Below are 17,370 nucleotides of genomic sequence, written 5' to 3'. Positions count from 1 at the left end.
AGAGTGCTTGCCTAGCATGCATGAAGTCCTGGGTTTGCTTCCTCAGTACCACATAAACAGAAAAAGCCAGAAGTGGCACTGTGGCTCAAAGGTAAGTGCTAGCCTTGAGCAAAAGAAGCTCAGGGACAATGCCTAGGCCCTGAGTTCAAGTTCCTGGACTGGCAAAAAAAAAAAACCCACAAAAAAACAAAGACTATACAATGAAATCTTCTTGAGTGAAGACCAACTGTAGTTGATAAAAACAGTAACTACTGTTCTCCACCTGGTCACCTCAGAAATGAACTCAAAGCTTAAATGTATGAATAAAGCTAAACATGTATCACTTTCAAACAAAGCCTTACCTTTTTTGCCTCGTAAAGAAACTGGTGTAAGTGAACTGAACACCTCTGGGGGGAGGAGGGAGGGGGGTATGAGGGACAAGGTAACAAACAGTACAAGAAATGTATCCAATGCCTAACGTATGAAACTGTAACCTCTCTGTACATCAGTTTGATTAAAAAAAAAAAAAAAGAACTACTGATGGAAAAGCAGTACAAGAGTGGTAAGGATGCTGAATTAGAGGCTATTTGGCCAGGTCCAAATTCTGGTTCTACTTACCACTGAAGGGCAGATTACCTTATCAAGACATCTCAGCTTCCTCATTCATAAAATGAAAGTAACTGAAAAACCATTCTAGTACGTTTATTTCTTTTTTTACCCAGGTTGTGGTGCTGAAACTCAGGGCCTGGGTACCGCCCCTGAGCTTCTTTTGCCTGAGCTTTTTTCGCAAGGCTAGTGCTCTACCACTTTGCGTCACAGTGCCACTTCTGGTTTTCTGATGGTTAATTGAAGTCTCACAGACTTTCCTGCCTGGGGTTGGCTTTGATCTTCAGATCTCAGCCTCCTGAGTAGCTAGGACAATAGACATGAGCCATCAGTACACAGTTCAGTAAGTTTATTTTGTATTACAAATGTTCATAAAAATAAAAAGCTTAAAACAATGCCTGGAACATAGTAAGCAAGTGATCACTACTTCCATAAAAAATAAATAGCAAAGGAAGCATGGATTCCAATTTTACAATGTTCTAAAAGAGCAAGGCTGACTTCCATGTACCTACTAGTTATTAATCACTCACATCTTGAAGCCTCTCTATTGATGACCAACTTGAAGGGAGACTGGGTAAAGCTCCCAAATTCAACAGCTCTATCATGTTGAAACTGCCAAGAAATTGATCTGGCATGACATAAAATACCCCAATACTAAGTACACATTTCCTCTTCGCTTTTCCCTTTCACTGTTCATGTATTTTACTGCAGTTCTTCTTTTTTTTGCCAGTCCTGGGCCTTGGACTCAGGGCCTAAGCACCGTCCCTGGCTTCCTTTTGCTCAAGGCACTCTGCCACTTGAGCCACAGCGCCACTTCTGGCCATTTTCTGTATATGTGGTACTGGGGAATTGAACCCAGGGCTTCATGTATACAAGGCAAGCTCTCTTGCCACTAGGCCATATTCCCAGCCCTATTGCACTTCTTCTATTACAATTATATGTCAGCAACTATGATCAATCACTTCTGCATCCCCAGTGGCTAAGGGGGATATATAAGAGGAGAGTCATAAGGCTCTAACAGAGCTGAATCCTAGTGAAGTTTTTTGCTTTTGATTTTTGCTTTTCCCCACAGGGCCTCTTCGCTTTTCCCTTTCACTGTTCATGTATTTTACTGCACTTCTTTTTTTTGCCAGTCCTGGGCCTTGGACTCAGGGCCTAAGCACCGTCCCTGAGCTTCTTTTGCTCAATGCCAGCAGACTACCACTTGAGCCACAGCTCCACTTCTGGCTTTTGATGGTTAATTGGAGATAAGAGTCTCATGGAGTTTTTTTTCCTGTCTGGGCTGGCTTTGAACCATGATTCTCAGATCTCAGCCTCCTGAGTAGCTAGGTTTACAGGCATGAGCTGTTAGTGCCCTGTTCCTAGTGAAGTTTTAAAGAAGTTATATACAACTTTAGGGGTTTTTTTTTGTTACTCTATAAAACTAAAACAGATACTTAAACATAAGTTAATATTTTAATAAGCAATATATATTGATTATGGAAAATATATAACATAAAATATGAAAGAACAAACTGAAGTAAGCTGCTAATACCCAGAGACAACCATTTTGGGTAGCCCTTTTCACTGAATATGTACATAAAGGGAAAAGAACTTAACACAATGGAAGAAAATATTACTAAGAGTTTTTTCTTGTTGTTTTGTGGTTTTCTTTTTTCTTTTTGTCAGTTGTAGAGCTTGAATTCTGGGCCTAGGTGCTGTCCTTGAGTTCTTTGGCTCAAGGTGGGTAGTACTCTACCACTTTGAGCACTACTTCTGGTTTTCAAGTGGTTAATTGGAGATAAGAGTCTCACAGAGTTTCCTGCCTGAGAAGGAAACAGGAGCAAAGACTAAAAGGATTGGGGAATTGAGGAATAGTCTGTTTCATGAAAACAGACCAATAAATCTCCATGCTCTATTACATGGAACCTGAATACACAGTTGACTCCTTGTGTAACTTCTCAAAACTTTTAACTCTAGGAAATAATTATTATCAAATCATATTATCAAATATAAACATCAGAGTCTTTAAACTCATGTCATGAGTTGATTAATACTTACTCTAAAAGTTTAACTTTTTACTTATAATAGCTAGTTACATTAAAGTTCTAAAGTTTAATTTTAATAAACCATAAATGTTTTCAATTTAAAATGGTTAAAAAATTTTGCTTTGTTTTTGCTATCCCTAAAATAACAACAAAATGCTAGCTCTTAAAACATAAAACACATGTTTCTAATGAAAGAAAGTAGACTATTAAATAATGGGAAGGCCTCTCTCTGCTTAATTTTTCCTCTTTCCTACTCACTATCTAACTCAGCTATTAAAACTAGATTTTAGTAGCAGAGGTAGCTTCTGAAGGATTGAAAATACTATGTTGAATACAGAAACAAGCTTCCAGCATATTCAAGTTTCCTCCCAAGTAAAAATATTAACATTTAAAGACTGTTCAACTCTCCAATACTTTATAATGGTAATCTGTAAAAATACAAAATCAAAATGACTATGCTTACATTTTACAATCTAGATTTCACTACAGATTTTTACATGGCTTTATGTAAAACAAGAATATAACATTGGAAAAAACTTTCTATCACTACTAACAATATATACATCTTCCAGGTCTCATAAGATTATGACACTGGTATTAACTTCAGAGGTAATTACAGGCTAAATTCTGTATTAAAAACAGGTAAAAAGGAATGGGAAAAAAAAGGAATGGAGTTATCATTTACTAGTAATTTACATACTCTAAACATTGTGAAAACAACTGCCCACCCAAATATAAACTGTAAAGTTAAATTTGAAAACAAAATAAGTTGCGTCTCTGATACATTATTATTTAGTACAGCTGCAACTAGATGAAGAACAATTTAAACTGAAGTATATAGTTTTAAAAGTACTATCTAAATTAATTTTCTAGTACTATTTCCTTAAGTATTATAAACAGTATATCACCAACTACAATATTATTAACCACAGTAATTAATCCAAAGACCCCATAGCATTAAATTATACTCACTCTGAGCGGAGCCGGGCTTCCATACCATCTGGTAGAAAAAGTTTTATCGTGGAAACAATACACCCATGAGTAACTGGTTAAAACAAATAAAATAATTGTTTTAAAAATACAAAACTTTGTACTTTTCATGTCTAAATGTACATTTTATTCTTAAAAGTAATAACTTCTAGGAGAGAAAATAAGTCTGGCTTAGTGAAAATATTCATTATTCTAGAGAAACTAATTCCTTTTTATAATGAATCACAAACATAGGGTAGACTTATAGGTACAATGTTTCAAAAAATACACCATTCTCCAATTCTACAACCAACACAGTGAGCTGAATGTTTGGCTTTATAGAGAGAAGAGAAAGTGAACTCTTGCCAATCTGCTGACTTCAAACCTAGCTCAACTCTTTAAAATCCAGCCCTTATTCCTAATTCTCTTGCCCACAACCTATCTCCTAACCACACTTCACAAAACTCTCAAGTACTGCATAACACAGTTTAGAATATGCCAGTCAATCCTCATTTTATCAGCAAGAAAACTAAGACTGCTGACCGTAAAAGTGCCTTCACAATGCTCTGCTAAGTACAACTTGCTTGCTACATCGGAGGATCTTTATTTCAGCCTAAAATTTTTGTTTTGTTTCTTGATGGTTATGTCTTCCTCCATCCCCTCCGCAATATCTTTTAATAACATCATACCAGTCACTTTACAGACAACTTATCATTGCTTCTCACACTTCCTCTTTTTCCTACTGAAGGTTTCAAGAGACAACCCCTACCCCCAATACAGCACTGTACAGTTTTTTTCATGTGGTTTGTGTATGCATGTGTGTTACTAGAGTTGAAATCATTGTCTTGTGCTTTCTAGACAGCACTTTACCTCTTGCTCTTTTTTCCTTGGTTATTTTTTAACAGCATCACAAGTGTATGCCTGGGCAGGCTGAACCACAATCTGACAATGTGACAACTTACTTACTCAGTTCTAAACAGCTGGGATTACAAGTATGAGCCACCAATGCTTGGCTTTTATAGAAAAAAATGTTTTCTGGTTTAAAGATTAGCTTTTTATCTCCATTCTTCAGATATTACATCTTCTAGAATTCAAAAGCTAAATTTGGGGGCTGGGGATATGGCCTAGTGGCGAGAGAGGTTGCCTCGTATACATGAGGCCCTGGGTTTGATTCCCCAGCACCACATACACAGAAAACGGCCAGAAGTGGCACTGTGGTCAGAGTGCTAGCCTTGAGCAAAAAGGAAGCCAGGGACAGTGCTCAGGCCCTGAGTCCAAGGCCCAGGACTGGCCAAAAAAAAAAAGTAAATTTGTTTAGTTCATCAAACTGATTTTTAAAAATTAGCTTTATTGGGCTGGGGATATGGCCTAGTGGCAAGAGTGTTTGCCTCATATACATGAGGCCCTGGGTTCAATTCCTCAGCACCACATATATACAGAAAACGGCCAGAAGTGGCGCTGTGGCTCAAGTGGCAGAGTGCTAGCTTTGAGCAAAAAGAAGCCAGGGACAGTGCTCAGGCCCTGAGTCCAAGCCCCAGGACTTGCCAAAAAAAAAAAATTAGCTTTATTAAACCTAATATGGGTGGACAAAAATATACTCTATTATTATTGGAGGTATGGTAATTACGTATATATACACACTTGTCAAAATTTGCCAAGTGGCAGATTTTTCAGAACAGCGCTAATAGGCTGCTCTCCCCAGAATCCTGGATAGTCTTGTCAGTGGGGGATCCTTGTTGCTGACCTCCCTCTCCTATTTCGTTCCACATTACAGAAACCCACAAATTCCTAACGTGCATGAGTGCATCTCCATCCACATCGGCCAGGCTGGTGTCCAGATTGGCAATGTCTGCTGGGAGCTCTACTGCCTAGAACACAGCAACCAGCTTGATGGCCAGATGCCAGTGACAAGACCATTGGGGGAGAGACAGATGCTTGCAAGCATGTGTCCAGGGCAGTGTTTGTTGACCTGGAGCCCACAGTCATTGATGAAGTTCATACTGGCACCTTTGTCAGCTTTTCTACTCTGAGCAGCTCATCACAGGCAAGAAAGATGCTGCCAGTAACTATGACCATGGGCAGTACACTGTTGGCAAGGAGATCACTGACTTCATCTTGGACCAGCTGGCTGACCAGTGCATAGGTCTTCAGGGCTTCTTGGTCTTCCACAGCTTTGGTGGGGGAGGTGGCTCTGGGTTTACCTCCCTGCTGATGGAACGGAACATCTCTCTGTAGACTATGGCAAGAAGTTCAAGCTGGGGTTCTCCATTTATCCCTCTGCCAGGTGTCCACAGCTGTAGCTGAGCCCATCCTCACTACCCACACCACCCTAGAGCACTCTAATTATGCATTCATGGTGGATAATGAGGCCACCTGTGGCATCTGTTGTTGTTGTTGTTGTTTTTTTTTTGGGGGGGGGGCAGTCCTGGGGCTTGGACTCAGGGCCTGAGCACTGTCCCTGGCTTCTTTTTGCTCAAGGCTAGCACTCTGCCACTTGAGCCACAGCGCCACTTCTGGCCGTTTTCTGTATATGTGGTGCTGGGGAATTGAACCCAGGGCCTCATGTATACAAGGCAAGCACTCTTGCCACTAGGCCATATCCCCAGCCCTGTTGAAGAAATCTTGATATTGAGTACACAACTTACACTAACTTGAACTGCCTCATTAGCCAGATTTTGTCTTCCATCAGCTTCCCTCAGATTTGATGGGGCCCAGAATGTTGACCTGACAGAATTCCAAACCAACCTAGTACCCTGTCCCTGCATCCACTTCCTCCTGGCCACATATGCACCTGTCATCTCTGTTGAGAAAGCCTACCATGAACAGCTTACTGTAGCAGAGATCACCAATGCTTGCTTTGAGCCAGCCAACTGGATGATGAAATGTGACCCTTGCCATGGTAAATACATGGCTTGCTGCCTGTTGTACCATGGTGATGTGCTTCCCAAAGATGTCAATGATACCATCACCACCATCAAGACAGAGCATACCATCCAGTTTGTGGATTGGTCCACTGGTTTCAAGGTTGGCATCAATTACCCCACTGTGGTTCCTGGTGGAGACCTGGCCAAGATGCAGCAAGCCGTGTGGATGCTGAGCAACACCATGGCCATGGCTGAGGACTGGGCCCCCTGGACCACAAGTCTGATCTGATGTATTCCAAGTGTGCCCTTGTCCACTGGCATGTGGGTGAGAGGATAGAGGAAGGAGAGTTTCCTGAGGCCCATGAGGACATGGCTGCCCTAGAAAAGGATTGAGGAGGCTGGAGCAGATAGCACTGATCAGGAAGAGAGTAATAGGCCTGTCTGCTGCTGCTTTACACTCCCATGTTTTGTGATTATATTATTTCTGGAATGGTCTTTTAATCCTGACCCATCAATAAAATGTTTCTGTGTAAAATGTCAAAAAGAAAGAATAGAGCTAATGCATTTGGGGGTAATTTACTGAATGATCACACCCATAAAGATGATACATAAACACAAAAGAATATAACTTATCTGTAAGTATATATTAAACTTAACAAATTTAGCCATTTAGTAAGTATTTATTTTCACTCTGGGTTTATATGAAAAGTACTAACAGGTAAAGTTTGGGCAGTTTTCTAAATTCTGCTTAGAACAGTAGCCATTGTCATGAACAATTTGGCTTTTTCCTTCCTTTCTGACCTTACCCTCTATCCTACTACTACAGATCTACTATACAAAGCCAAGCCTCACTATTAGCAATAATTATCCCTTGGTGTAAATTCATCTTAGTTGGGTATGTTGTCACTTTGGCTAACTGCCTCCTAAGTGACAAAATAGATAGTACTCTATGTTTTCTATGAAGAATACAAATTACTAATTAAATTTTAATTTAAAACTTTAGAAAAGTAAGAGAGGAAGTAGGAGTCTAAAATTTTAATGCACATATATTTAATGCAGCATTTAGTTTTTTATAAGCATACATTTTTTGTAAAATTAAATAACAGAAAAAAATTGATTTGTAAAAACAAATAGTAGGAAAAACTGATCCATACCCGTACCTTTCCGTGTGTTTTCTGTCACATCTACCCCAAACTGGATAATGTCACCGGAAAGAATTTCACATGGTGGACTTTCTTCAGAGCCTCGACTCAATCTCTGGCTATTTATAAAAGTACCATTACTACTTTTAGTGTCTTGGAGATAAAACTGGAAGAAAAAAAAAAGCAATGATTAATACCAAAATTACAAAAAAAAAATGTATTACCAGTTCTACAAACTAATGTAGGTGGATTTTCCCCTTATCAATTCAAACAATTTACCACATAATGTGGTAAACGTTCAATACCATGAAATTAAGGCAAAAAAAACTGGATTTAAAAAAAATTCAGCTAGACAAAATGGTACAACCCCTTTGAAAACTGATTGTCTGACCCTCAAATGTTAAGCAAATTACCCCCCAAATATTCCACTTCGTGGTATTTATCCAAGATAGCTGAAAATTCATGTCTTCAAGAAACTCTGTACACAAATTTTCTTAGTAGCATTATTCATAATAGCCAAAAAGTAAAAAAACTCAAATGTCCATCAATGAATGAATAAATAGTCTTGTATTTGGCAACAAAAAAGAATGACATACCAATATGCACTATAATATGGATGAAAACTTAAAATATCATGCAAATTTTTAACTCACAGCCTGGGTACTATCCTTGAGCTCTTTTGCTTAAGGCTAGCGCTCTACCACTTTGAGCCACAGCTCCACTTCTGGTGTTTGAGTGGTTAATTGGAAATAAGAGTCTGGGAGGGTGCAGAGGACTTTTCTGCCCGAGCTGGCTTCAAACCTCAATCCTCAGATCTCAACCTCCTAAGTAGTTGGGTTACAGGCATGAGCAACAGACACCCAGCTATATATACATATTTTTAAGTGAAACTTAGGCACACTAAATCTTTCTGGATATTGCACATAGGAGTAAGGATTCAAATAAGAGAAATAAGACCTTTCCCCCTATTACTTCATACTGACCTTCATGTTTTATTTGTCCTCTAGTCCTATCACATGCGCTCTTCCCAAATTAAACTCAACAAAGAAACATCAATTTGTAGAAAATGTAAAAGCAACATTTAATTAAATTCTTGGTGACAATTTAAAGTCCACTAGGCTTTCTAAAATGACTTTACCCATTTATAATTAAAAATAGACCAACTGTTAATTTAGCAGGCAGTTTTTATACTTAATTAAAGACTATTAATAAAATTTTGCTAATATTTAACAGGTCCATTTGAAATTTACAAGCCCTAACATTTCATACCAGGGAGATAAGCACAAGCAATATTTATTTTGAAGAGCATTTATCCTAAAATTCTTTCTGTACTAGAACTTACTGTATTTATTTTATGTTTTATATCATATTTTACTTATGCTTTATTTTATTTTTAGTAAGTATATTCTTGGGAAATATGACAATAATTGGATTCTGGTTTAGTTGTTTTCATTAATGTGTGCTGGGCAAGTCAGATAAAAAGACTATTCAATATTACAGTAGTTTCTCAACAATGATCTATTAGTTGAAGTGGTTTTAGTAGATTAAAACTAGCTTGTTATTTTTTTAACATGAAAAACATAAGTAGTATAGAAAAAAAGAATAGAAATGAAGAGTACACAAAATAAGGCTCAGAACTGTTTAGCAAAACTGCTGAAAAATAAACAGAAATACATGAGTTTTGTTGTTGTTTTCATTTTTGTGCCCATGGTGGGGCTTGAACATTCTCAATCAGTTGTTCCAATTAAGACTGGCATACTACCAGTTGAGTCACACCTCTTGTCCAGTTTGTTCTCCTGGCTAGTTGAAGAAAGAACTCTGTGGACTTTTCTGTCAAGGCTGACTTTAAATGTCTATCCTCAAACTTCAGCCTCCTGAGTTGCTAGAATTACACGTACGAACTACCAGTGCCCAGTTCCCTTCATTATTCTCAAGCCAGAAATAATGTCCTCTGTGGAAGAATACCAGGCTCCACATACACATAAATAAACACACACACATCAAATAAATCAGTTTTGAACACACTAAAAACTAGAGAGATAGATAGATGATAGATCTACCAAAGCCTAATTATCTTCCTTTCTCATGGCCTAAGCTTAGCTTAGCAATTCTAGTGTTTATGTTACCCAGGAGACATTCACTTTGATGCTGAGCAGGCATGTAAAGAGATTGAAATTTATAAAATCTCCTGTGGATAGCAGCCAAATTTGACAACAGTACTTTTCACTGTTTGCAGATTTTAATTCTCCTATCAACTTGCTTTCCCAAGTAAATGGCCCCAAATCAGGCATTTGTGATTCTTTTTTTTTCCCCGCCAGTCCTAGAGCTTGAACTCAGGGCCAAGGCACTATCCCTGCACTTCTTTTTCTTTTGCTCAAGGCTAGCACTCTATACTTTATGTGGTACTGAGGAATCAAACCCAGGGCTTCATACATGCCAGGCAAGCACTCTACCAATAAGCCACATTCCAAACTCTGTGATAATTTTTAACCAAAAGATTTTTTTCCCTGTCTCAATCAGTTTTCCCCATCTCTTGCTGTTTACGTCAATGACACAAGCACAAGTTGTGTCATTTACATAGGTTGCATAATTTGGTCAATGACTTTGGCAAAGTTCTTGCTATAAATTCATTTCATAAACACATGTATTTTGTACTTTCAACTGCTACAATCTGAAAATATTTATTTCCACTATAATAATACACTGCTTCTTTTCTGTGCTGATTGGTTTTGTAATAGCTTAACACAAACAAGTGAACCAAAGCTTCAAAACAAAGCACAAACTCAACAGCAAACTACTCAGTACAAACTAGGTCTATAAAGGAAAAATTTCAAAAAAAAAATTAAAGCATGAATGTAGACTGGATTCTATGCTTTACCACTTGAGCCAATGACCTACTTGGCTTTATTTACCAATTAGTTAATTAATTAATTTGTGCTTACCTGAAGACTCTCAAAGACTTTCCTGCCCAAGGTGGCTTTGAGCTGTGATCCTCAGATCTTAGTCTTCTGAGTAGCTAAGGATCATAGGCATTAAGCCACTAGCACCCTGGTGCAACACAGATTTTTAACCTGCCTGAATTACCACCTAAAAATCAAAATCACTGATCCCATAGATAAGAATAGGCAATGCATTATCCACAAAGTCCCAAACACAAGGGAGTGAAGAAAACTACCAGCAGTCACAGAGCTTGCATGGAGTTGGTATGTATCTGTGCAGGAGGATGCATAAGAAGTAATTGGGCTTTGAGAGACTTCTTGAGACACCAAGGTATAAGGCCAGTTTGAGAAGAGAAGCTGAAAATAAAAATAGTTTAGCTGAATGGAATAAGAAGTGAAGTTCAAGTTTAAATCCATCTCAAAAGACTAGAATAGTGTGTGTGTGTGTGTGTGTCTGTCTGTCTGTCTCTCTCTGTTCTCTCTCTCTCCATGTTAGGGGTTAAACCCAGAGCTTTTCTCATGCTAAGGCAAGGCCTACCCTCAACTACATTCCCAGACCCTATGCAATTGCTTAAAACCAACCTAGCAACTAAACATGCCTTTCAAAACAGGGCTCCACAATGAGAAACGGCTGCTGATAGTGGAACCAAAATTTGTCAAGGCAGGGACAATAAAAGACAAAGAAAAATAAAGTCCAAATAAAAACTAAAAACAAATAAAGGAAACCACCTATTTTTGAACATTTTACAAAACTAACAGAAGAGGGAGCTCTGTGAATTCAAAAAGTTGTCCTGAACGATGATGCTTAAATAAATAAATAAAGCCACAGGAAAACTAATTTCACACAAAAATACAACAAAATCTATCAGGGTCATACCCATATCCTTATTTTATTTATTTTTTCAGTCCTGGGGCTTGAACTCAGGGCCTGACTGAAATTCCCCTCTTTTCTTCAGCAAGCACTCCTTGAGATACTACAAAGTGCCCAAATAGACTAAAGAATTCTAAAACAGCTGCTTCAGGCAGTTCAGACCAGATCAGTAGTTGTTCTGGTGAAGAAGACAATCCTTGGAGCTTCCTAGTCCACCATTTTCTGTGTATCACCAACCAAAAACATTTACTTGGACTAAACCAAACAAATTTCTAATCTTTATTTACAGCTACCATGTGCTGACTGCTGCTATGTTCAGGTATTTAATATGTATTATTTCTGATCCTCCAAAGATTATTATCAAGGAGACATTACGTATCTGTTTTATAAAATAAGAAATTGAGGTCCATAGTATAGTAAGAGATAAGTCATGGCCTCATAGCTACTGCAGACTTGCCATTTCCCTAAACACTACCTGGTCTTTGATTCCAAACTTTTCATGACATTCACTTCATTTATAAAAATGTCCTAAAGTTATTGGAATAAGTAGAGTTAATCTCAACTCTAATTCACTATGAGTGCCTATCACTTACTTGGCACCCATTTTGGAAAGACTGTATATCCACAATATCATATCAGAGCAACCCTAAGAATAAATCAGAGGAGGATGAATTAAGTACCAAAATCCTGAGGGGCTGATGAGAGGTAGGTTTGCATTATCACTGCTAAATAGGCATTCATGAGGGTGGAAACTGGAATGAAAAGGTGAGGAGGAGGGAGAAGAACAGGTATTACAGTACATTTATATATAGTTAAAGCCTAGCCTTAATGGGTAACCAAAACCAAAGGAACAGGCAGAGAAATAAATGCAAGGTCAAATGACACTGAAAAGATAGGGCCTCAGCATTGAACTGAATAGTTGAGATTTCTTAAAACAGAAAGTACTATTAAAACATTTAATGAGGGCTGGGGATATAGCCTAGTGGCAAGAGTGCCTGCCTCGGATACACGAGGCCCTAGGTTCGATTCCCCAGCACCACATATACAGAAAACGGCCAGAAGCGGCACTGTGGCTCAAGTGGCAGAGTGCTAGCCTTGAGCGGGAAGAAGCCAGGGACAGTGCTCAGGCCCTGAGTCCAAGGCCCAGGACTGGCCAAAAAAAAAAAAACAAAAAACATTTAATGAGAGCGGGGCACCTGGGCATTGAGGAGGCTAACATCTGAGGATCATGGTTCAAAGCCAGCCCAAGCAGGAGAGTCTATGAGACTCTCATCTCCAATTAAGTGCCGAAAAGCTAGAAGTGGAGCTATGGCTCGAGTGGTAGAGTGTGAGTCATGAGTAAAAAAGCTCAGGGACAGCACCCAAGCCCTGAGTTCAAGCCCCAGGACCAACATACACATAGATATACACACAATTTGATCAAAATACTGTTTTACAGAGATTATTCTAGCAACTTTGATGATCTAGCAGCTCAGTGGAGGATGAACTACTCTCAGTAGAAACAGGACTTGTTCAGTTTTGCCACCAACAATTTAATTTTCTTTGAGTACTCACATAAGTGTCTTTGTAAGCATGTTCAAAATATACTTATTTACTTTCTGCCTGCCTGCCTAGCAAAATTTCCACGTTTCAGAGGCTGGAAAATTTTAACGGACCATTGAAAGGGGGGATATAAAGTTTTATTCAAACTTTTAAAAAAAATTCCTTTGTACCACTATTTAACAATAATAAAACTATAATTCAAAAAATAAAGTTTTATTCATATGCTAGAGGACAATATATACAGAAAATAATAAAATGTTTTCACTAGATAGAATGAAATCTCACATGTATACTAAAAAGTAAAACATACACAATGTGAAGCTTTTCACCCAAAAGTCTTGCAAATATTATGAATTTACCAAATTCTTTCCATCCTCAAAGTAACATTCCAGATATATTCATTTTACAACAGATCTGTCTTGTGGGACCAGTTCAGAAGGAAAAAAGGAAAAAGAAAGAAATACTTGTTCCTACATAGGTATAAAGATAATATTCTTTTTTTTTTTTTTTTTTTTTTTTGCCAGTCCTGGGTCTTTGGACTCAGGGCCTGAGCACTGTCCCTGGCTTCTTTTTGCTCAAGGCTAGCACTCTGCCACTTGAGCCACAGCGCCACTTCTGGCCATTTTCTGTATATGTGGTGCTGGGGAATCGAACCCAGGGCCTCATGTATATGAGGCAGGCACTCTTGCCACTAGGCCATATCCCCAGCCCTAAAGATAATATTCTGAAGAACAAAAATTTTAAAATTTATTCAGAACATTACAAAAACATACAAAATACAGCTAGAATTACTGTATCTCAAGCTTTCAAAATGTGACAATTCTTCACCAAAAATTCAGAACAAAATTTAGGTATGTGAATCTCAGCTAAATATGAAATAAAACTATTATTACATTACAGTTCTGAGAGATGAGACTATGGAAACCCTACATAGAAATTCCTGTTCCTCCTCTTTACCACCTGAGGGACCAAGAAGCAAAATCTGATAACTTCTTCCTCTTCTCACAAAAAGAAGACAGTTTTGTCTCTGAGCTCCTGCTTAAAAATCTATCATCCCATTGGTCCTTGGGTCTGCTCTTGAGCCAGTACCATGCTGCTTTTATTACTATAATACAACTTAAAGTTTGGTATTGATAGTCCTCCTGCACTGTTCTTTCTACTTAGGATTGTTTTTGCTATTCGGGGTTTTTCCATATGAATTTCTGAATTGCTTCCTCTATTTCATTGAAGAATGGTGTTGGGATATTGATGGGTATTGCATTGAATTTGTAGATAGCTTTTGGTAACAAGAGAATTCTATGCCTCTATCAGAAGGAATGACACTGCCCCATTCGTAAGGAAATGGAAGGACTAGGAAAAAATCATAGTAAGTGAAGTGACCCAGACCCAAAGAAACATAAACCCTATGGTTCCTCATAGGCAATAGCTAGTACATGATTAGTCTAGTCATGGTAGAAGATCAAAATACCCCAGTAGCTATACCCATATGATCACATAAGATGATGCCAAGTGAAATGAACTCCATCTCATGGAAACAAGAGATATACCACTGTTGTAACTATTTTCAATATGCCATGTGAAACTGTATCTTTTGGGTTTTTTTTCTTGTCTGTTTATTTGATTGTTTTGTTTCTCTTGTATTCTCTTCCTGTGGATGTACCCCAGCTACCGCTGTATCTCATCTGAATACCCTGGATACTGTTTATATGGGTATTAGAACTGGGGAAGGGAAAGGGAATATCAAAATCGAGAGACAAAGGACAAAAAGACAAACCATTTCAAAAGCAATACTTACAAAACCATTTGGTTTAAACCAACTGCACAACTCTTGGGGGGAGAGGGGGAGGGGTAGAGGGGAAATGAGGGAGGAGGTTAACAAGTTGAACAAGAAATGCACTCACTCCCTTCCATATGAATCTGTAACCCCTCTGTACCACACTTTGACAATAAAGAAAAAAGTTTTCCTTTCTGATCCGCCATCAGTGGTGGGATCACCACGAGGATGCAGATTTTCGTCAAAACCCTTATGGGGAAGACCATCACACTCGAGGTTGAACCCTCGGATACCAAAGAAAATGTAAAGGCCAAGATCTAGGATAAGGAAGGAATTCCTCTTGATCAGCAAAGACTGATCTTTGCTGGTAAGCAGCTGGAAGATGGACACACCTTATCTGACTACAATATTCAAAAGGAGTCCACTCTTCATTTAGTGTTGAGACTTTGAGGTGGTGCTAAGAAAAGGAAGAAGTCTTACACCATTCCCAAGAAAAACAAGCATAAGAGAAAGAAGGTTAAACTGGCTGTCCTGAAATACTATACGGTGGATGAAAATGGCAAAATTAGCCATCTTTGTTGAGAGTGCCCTTCAGATGAATGTGGTGCTGGAGTTTTTATGGCTAGCCACTTTGACAGACATTATTGTGGCAAGTGTTGTCTAACTTACTGTTTCAACAAACCAGAAGACAAGTGATTCTGTATGAATTCATAAAGGTATAAACTAAAAAAAAAAAGTTTAATAAAAAAACACCTAGGGGGCTAGGGATATGGCCTATTGGCAAGAGTGCTTGCCTCATATACATGAAGCCCTGGGTTCGATTCCCCAGCACCACATATATAGAAAATGGCCAGAAGTGGCGCTGTGGCTCAAGTGGCAGAGTGCTAGCCTTGAGCAAAAAGAAGTCAGGGACAGTGCTCAGGCCCTGAGTTCAAGGCCCAGGACTGGCAAAAAAAAAAAAAAATCTATGATCCCAAACCCAATCATTTAAACTCCAAAGAAGTTTTCAAATGTCAAAATTTTAATTTTCAACATTTAAAACAATTACACTTTTGTGAACTGTCATGTATTTCATTAAATAAGTTTTAGTGTGGTGACTTTTTGTTGTTTATTTGTTCTATCAGTTATGGAGCTTGAACTCAGCCTACTGTCTCTGAGCTTTTCTTTTTCCCTCCAGGCTAGCACTCCACCACTTGAGCCACAGCTCCACTTCTGGTTTTCTGGGGGTTGACTGGAGATAAGATCCTCAGACTTTCCTGTCCTGACTCCCTTCTAACCGTGACCCTGTATCTCAGCCTTCTGAGTATCTAGGACTACAACAGGTGTGAGCCACCAGTGCATAGCTTCTAGTGTGGTATTTTAAGTACACAATAGTCTGACTACACTTTATGGACCATTATTTTCCTCACAGAATGTTAGTTCAAATCATCCTGAGATCAGCGAAAACAACACAATTATGGCACCATCATCACTGTCTCTGCCAGTTAAAAGCCTCACCCATAGGCTAAAACTCTTACTTGCCATAAGTAATAAAACCATCTAATCACATTTGTGAGGAATAAACATACATACACCTGCAACATGTTAAATTATACAGGACTCTAGGCATTCACACAGTGAGACCAAAGGAGGATTTTCTTAGGAGAGGCACACCAAGATGCAATGTCTATATGCTTCAGATCATATAAAATAATATTTATCAAAATGAAAAAGAGAAAAGCCTTACATAGTGTTCAATACTGCACACAATGGATTCATTCAGTCAGTCTCAGATAACTACTATCAATTTAAATAGTCACCACGAGGCAGGAAAGATGGAGAAACTGAAAATAAAGTCTCCATTAAAGATGGGAAAAATTGGCAAAACATAAGATAAGGCTTACTAAGAAAAAACTGCCCACACATAACACTATTTATTTGGCAAACTAATTCAGTGGAAATGTTAAAAAATGCAAATGGTACATCTACTTTGCAAAAGAACATTCCTAGTGTTTTTAAATGCTTTATAAGGCAATGAAAATAATTGTGATGGCCTTTTCCATTATTTAAGCACAGCCATTCAAGATGACATGTACTTTCACTGTTTCAAACACTTCCGTCTTTACTTCTATGTTTCTATTTTTAGGGATAGGTTAATTCCTCAGAGATTATCTCCTCACAGCTTTGGCAATACATATTCATGGAGGAGATTGCTTTTAATTATAATAATTCTATTTTTAATATTCTATTCTAAAAAGAAAGAACAATAGTGCAAGTTATGAGAAAATCATTTTGACTGAGATAGAAAAGGACTATCTGGACTAAAGGAATAAACTGCTCACAGGATTAATGTAGTAGAGGCTTCCTTCCAACTGCTGCCACATGACTCAGATTTCACACAAACAATAGCCCTCACCATCGACATATCCACTGTTTCTGAGGATGAGTAATTATTCCCCTCCATTAAAAATCATTTAGTCTTTCAAAAATTTGGGCTGAAATTTAGTAACAGAAATTGTCACATTCAAATTCTACCTGTTTATCCTTAAACATATCTTAAACATTTTCCTTGGGCAAACTTTTTTTATATTATTATTATAAAGGTGATGTACAAATGGGTTACAGTTTCATAAGACAGGTAAAGAGTACATTTCTTTTTGGACAATGTTGGGGAACGT

The 17,370-nt window shown here is 38.2% G+C and overlaps 1 protein-coding gene and 2 pseudogenes across 30 annotated transcripts in view; 2 read left to right on the top strand and 1 right to left on the bottom strand.

The window, feature by feature from the left end:
- Window positions 1-17,370, bottom strand: part of LOC125358678 (sarcolemma associated protein) — a 120,980-nt gene that overhangs the window by 65,749 nt on the left and 37,861 nt on the right. For all 30 annotated transcript variants that reach the window (XM_048355999.1, XM_048355996.1, XM_048356016.1 and 27 more), the window contains exons 3-4: window positions 7,606-7,753; window positions 3,585-3,657 (exon numbers count right to left, since the gene is read on the bottom strand). In XM_048355999.1, coding sequence (XP_048211956.1) covers window positions 3,585-3,657; window positions 7,606-7,753 — 221 coding nt within the window. The remainder of the gene's footprint in view (window positions 1-3,584; window positions 3,658-7,605; window positions 7,754-17,370) is intronic.
- LOC125358358 lies at window positions 3,855-7,456 on the top strand (annotated as a pseudogene).
- On the top strand, window positions 14,942-15,422 carry LOC125358680 (annotated as a pseudogene).

Source organism: Perognathus longimembris, chromosome 10, assembly GCF_023159225.1.
Source record: "Perognathus longimembris pacificus isolate PPM17 chromosome 10, ASM2315922v1, whole genome shotgun sequence".
Taxonomy (NCBI): domain Eukaryota; kingdom Metazoa; phylum Chordata; class Mammalia; order Rodentia; family Heteromyidae; genus Perognathus; species Perognathus longimembris.
The sequence above is the reverse complement of the archived record's forward strand: the minus strand, read 5'-3'. Positions and strand labels throughout refer to the sequence as shown.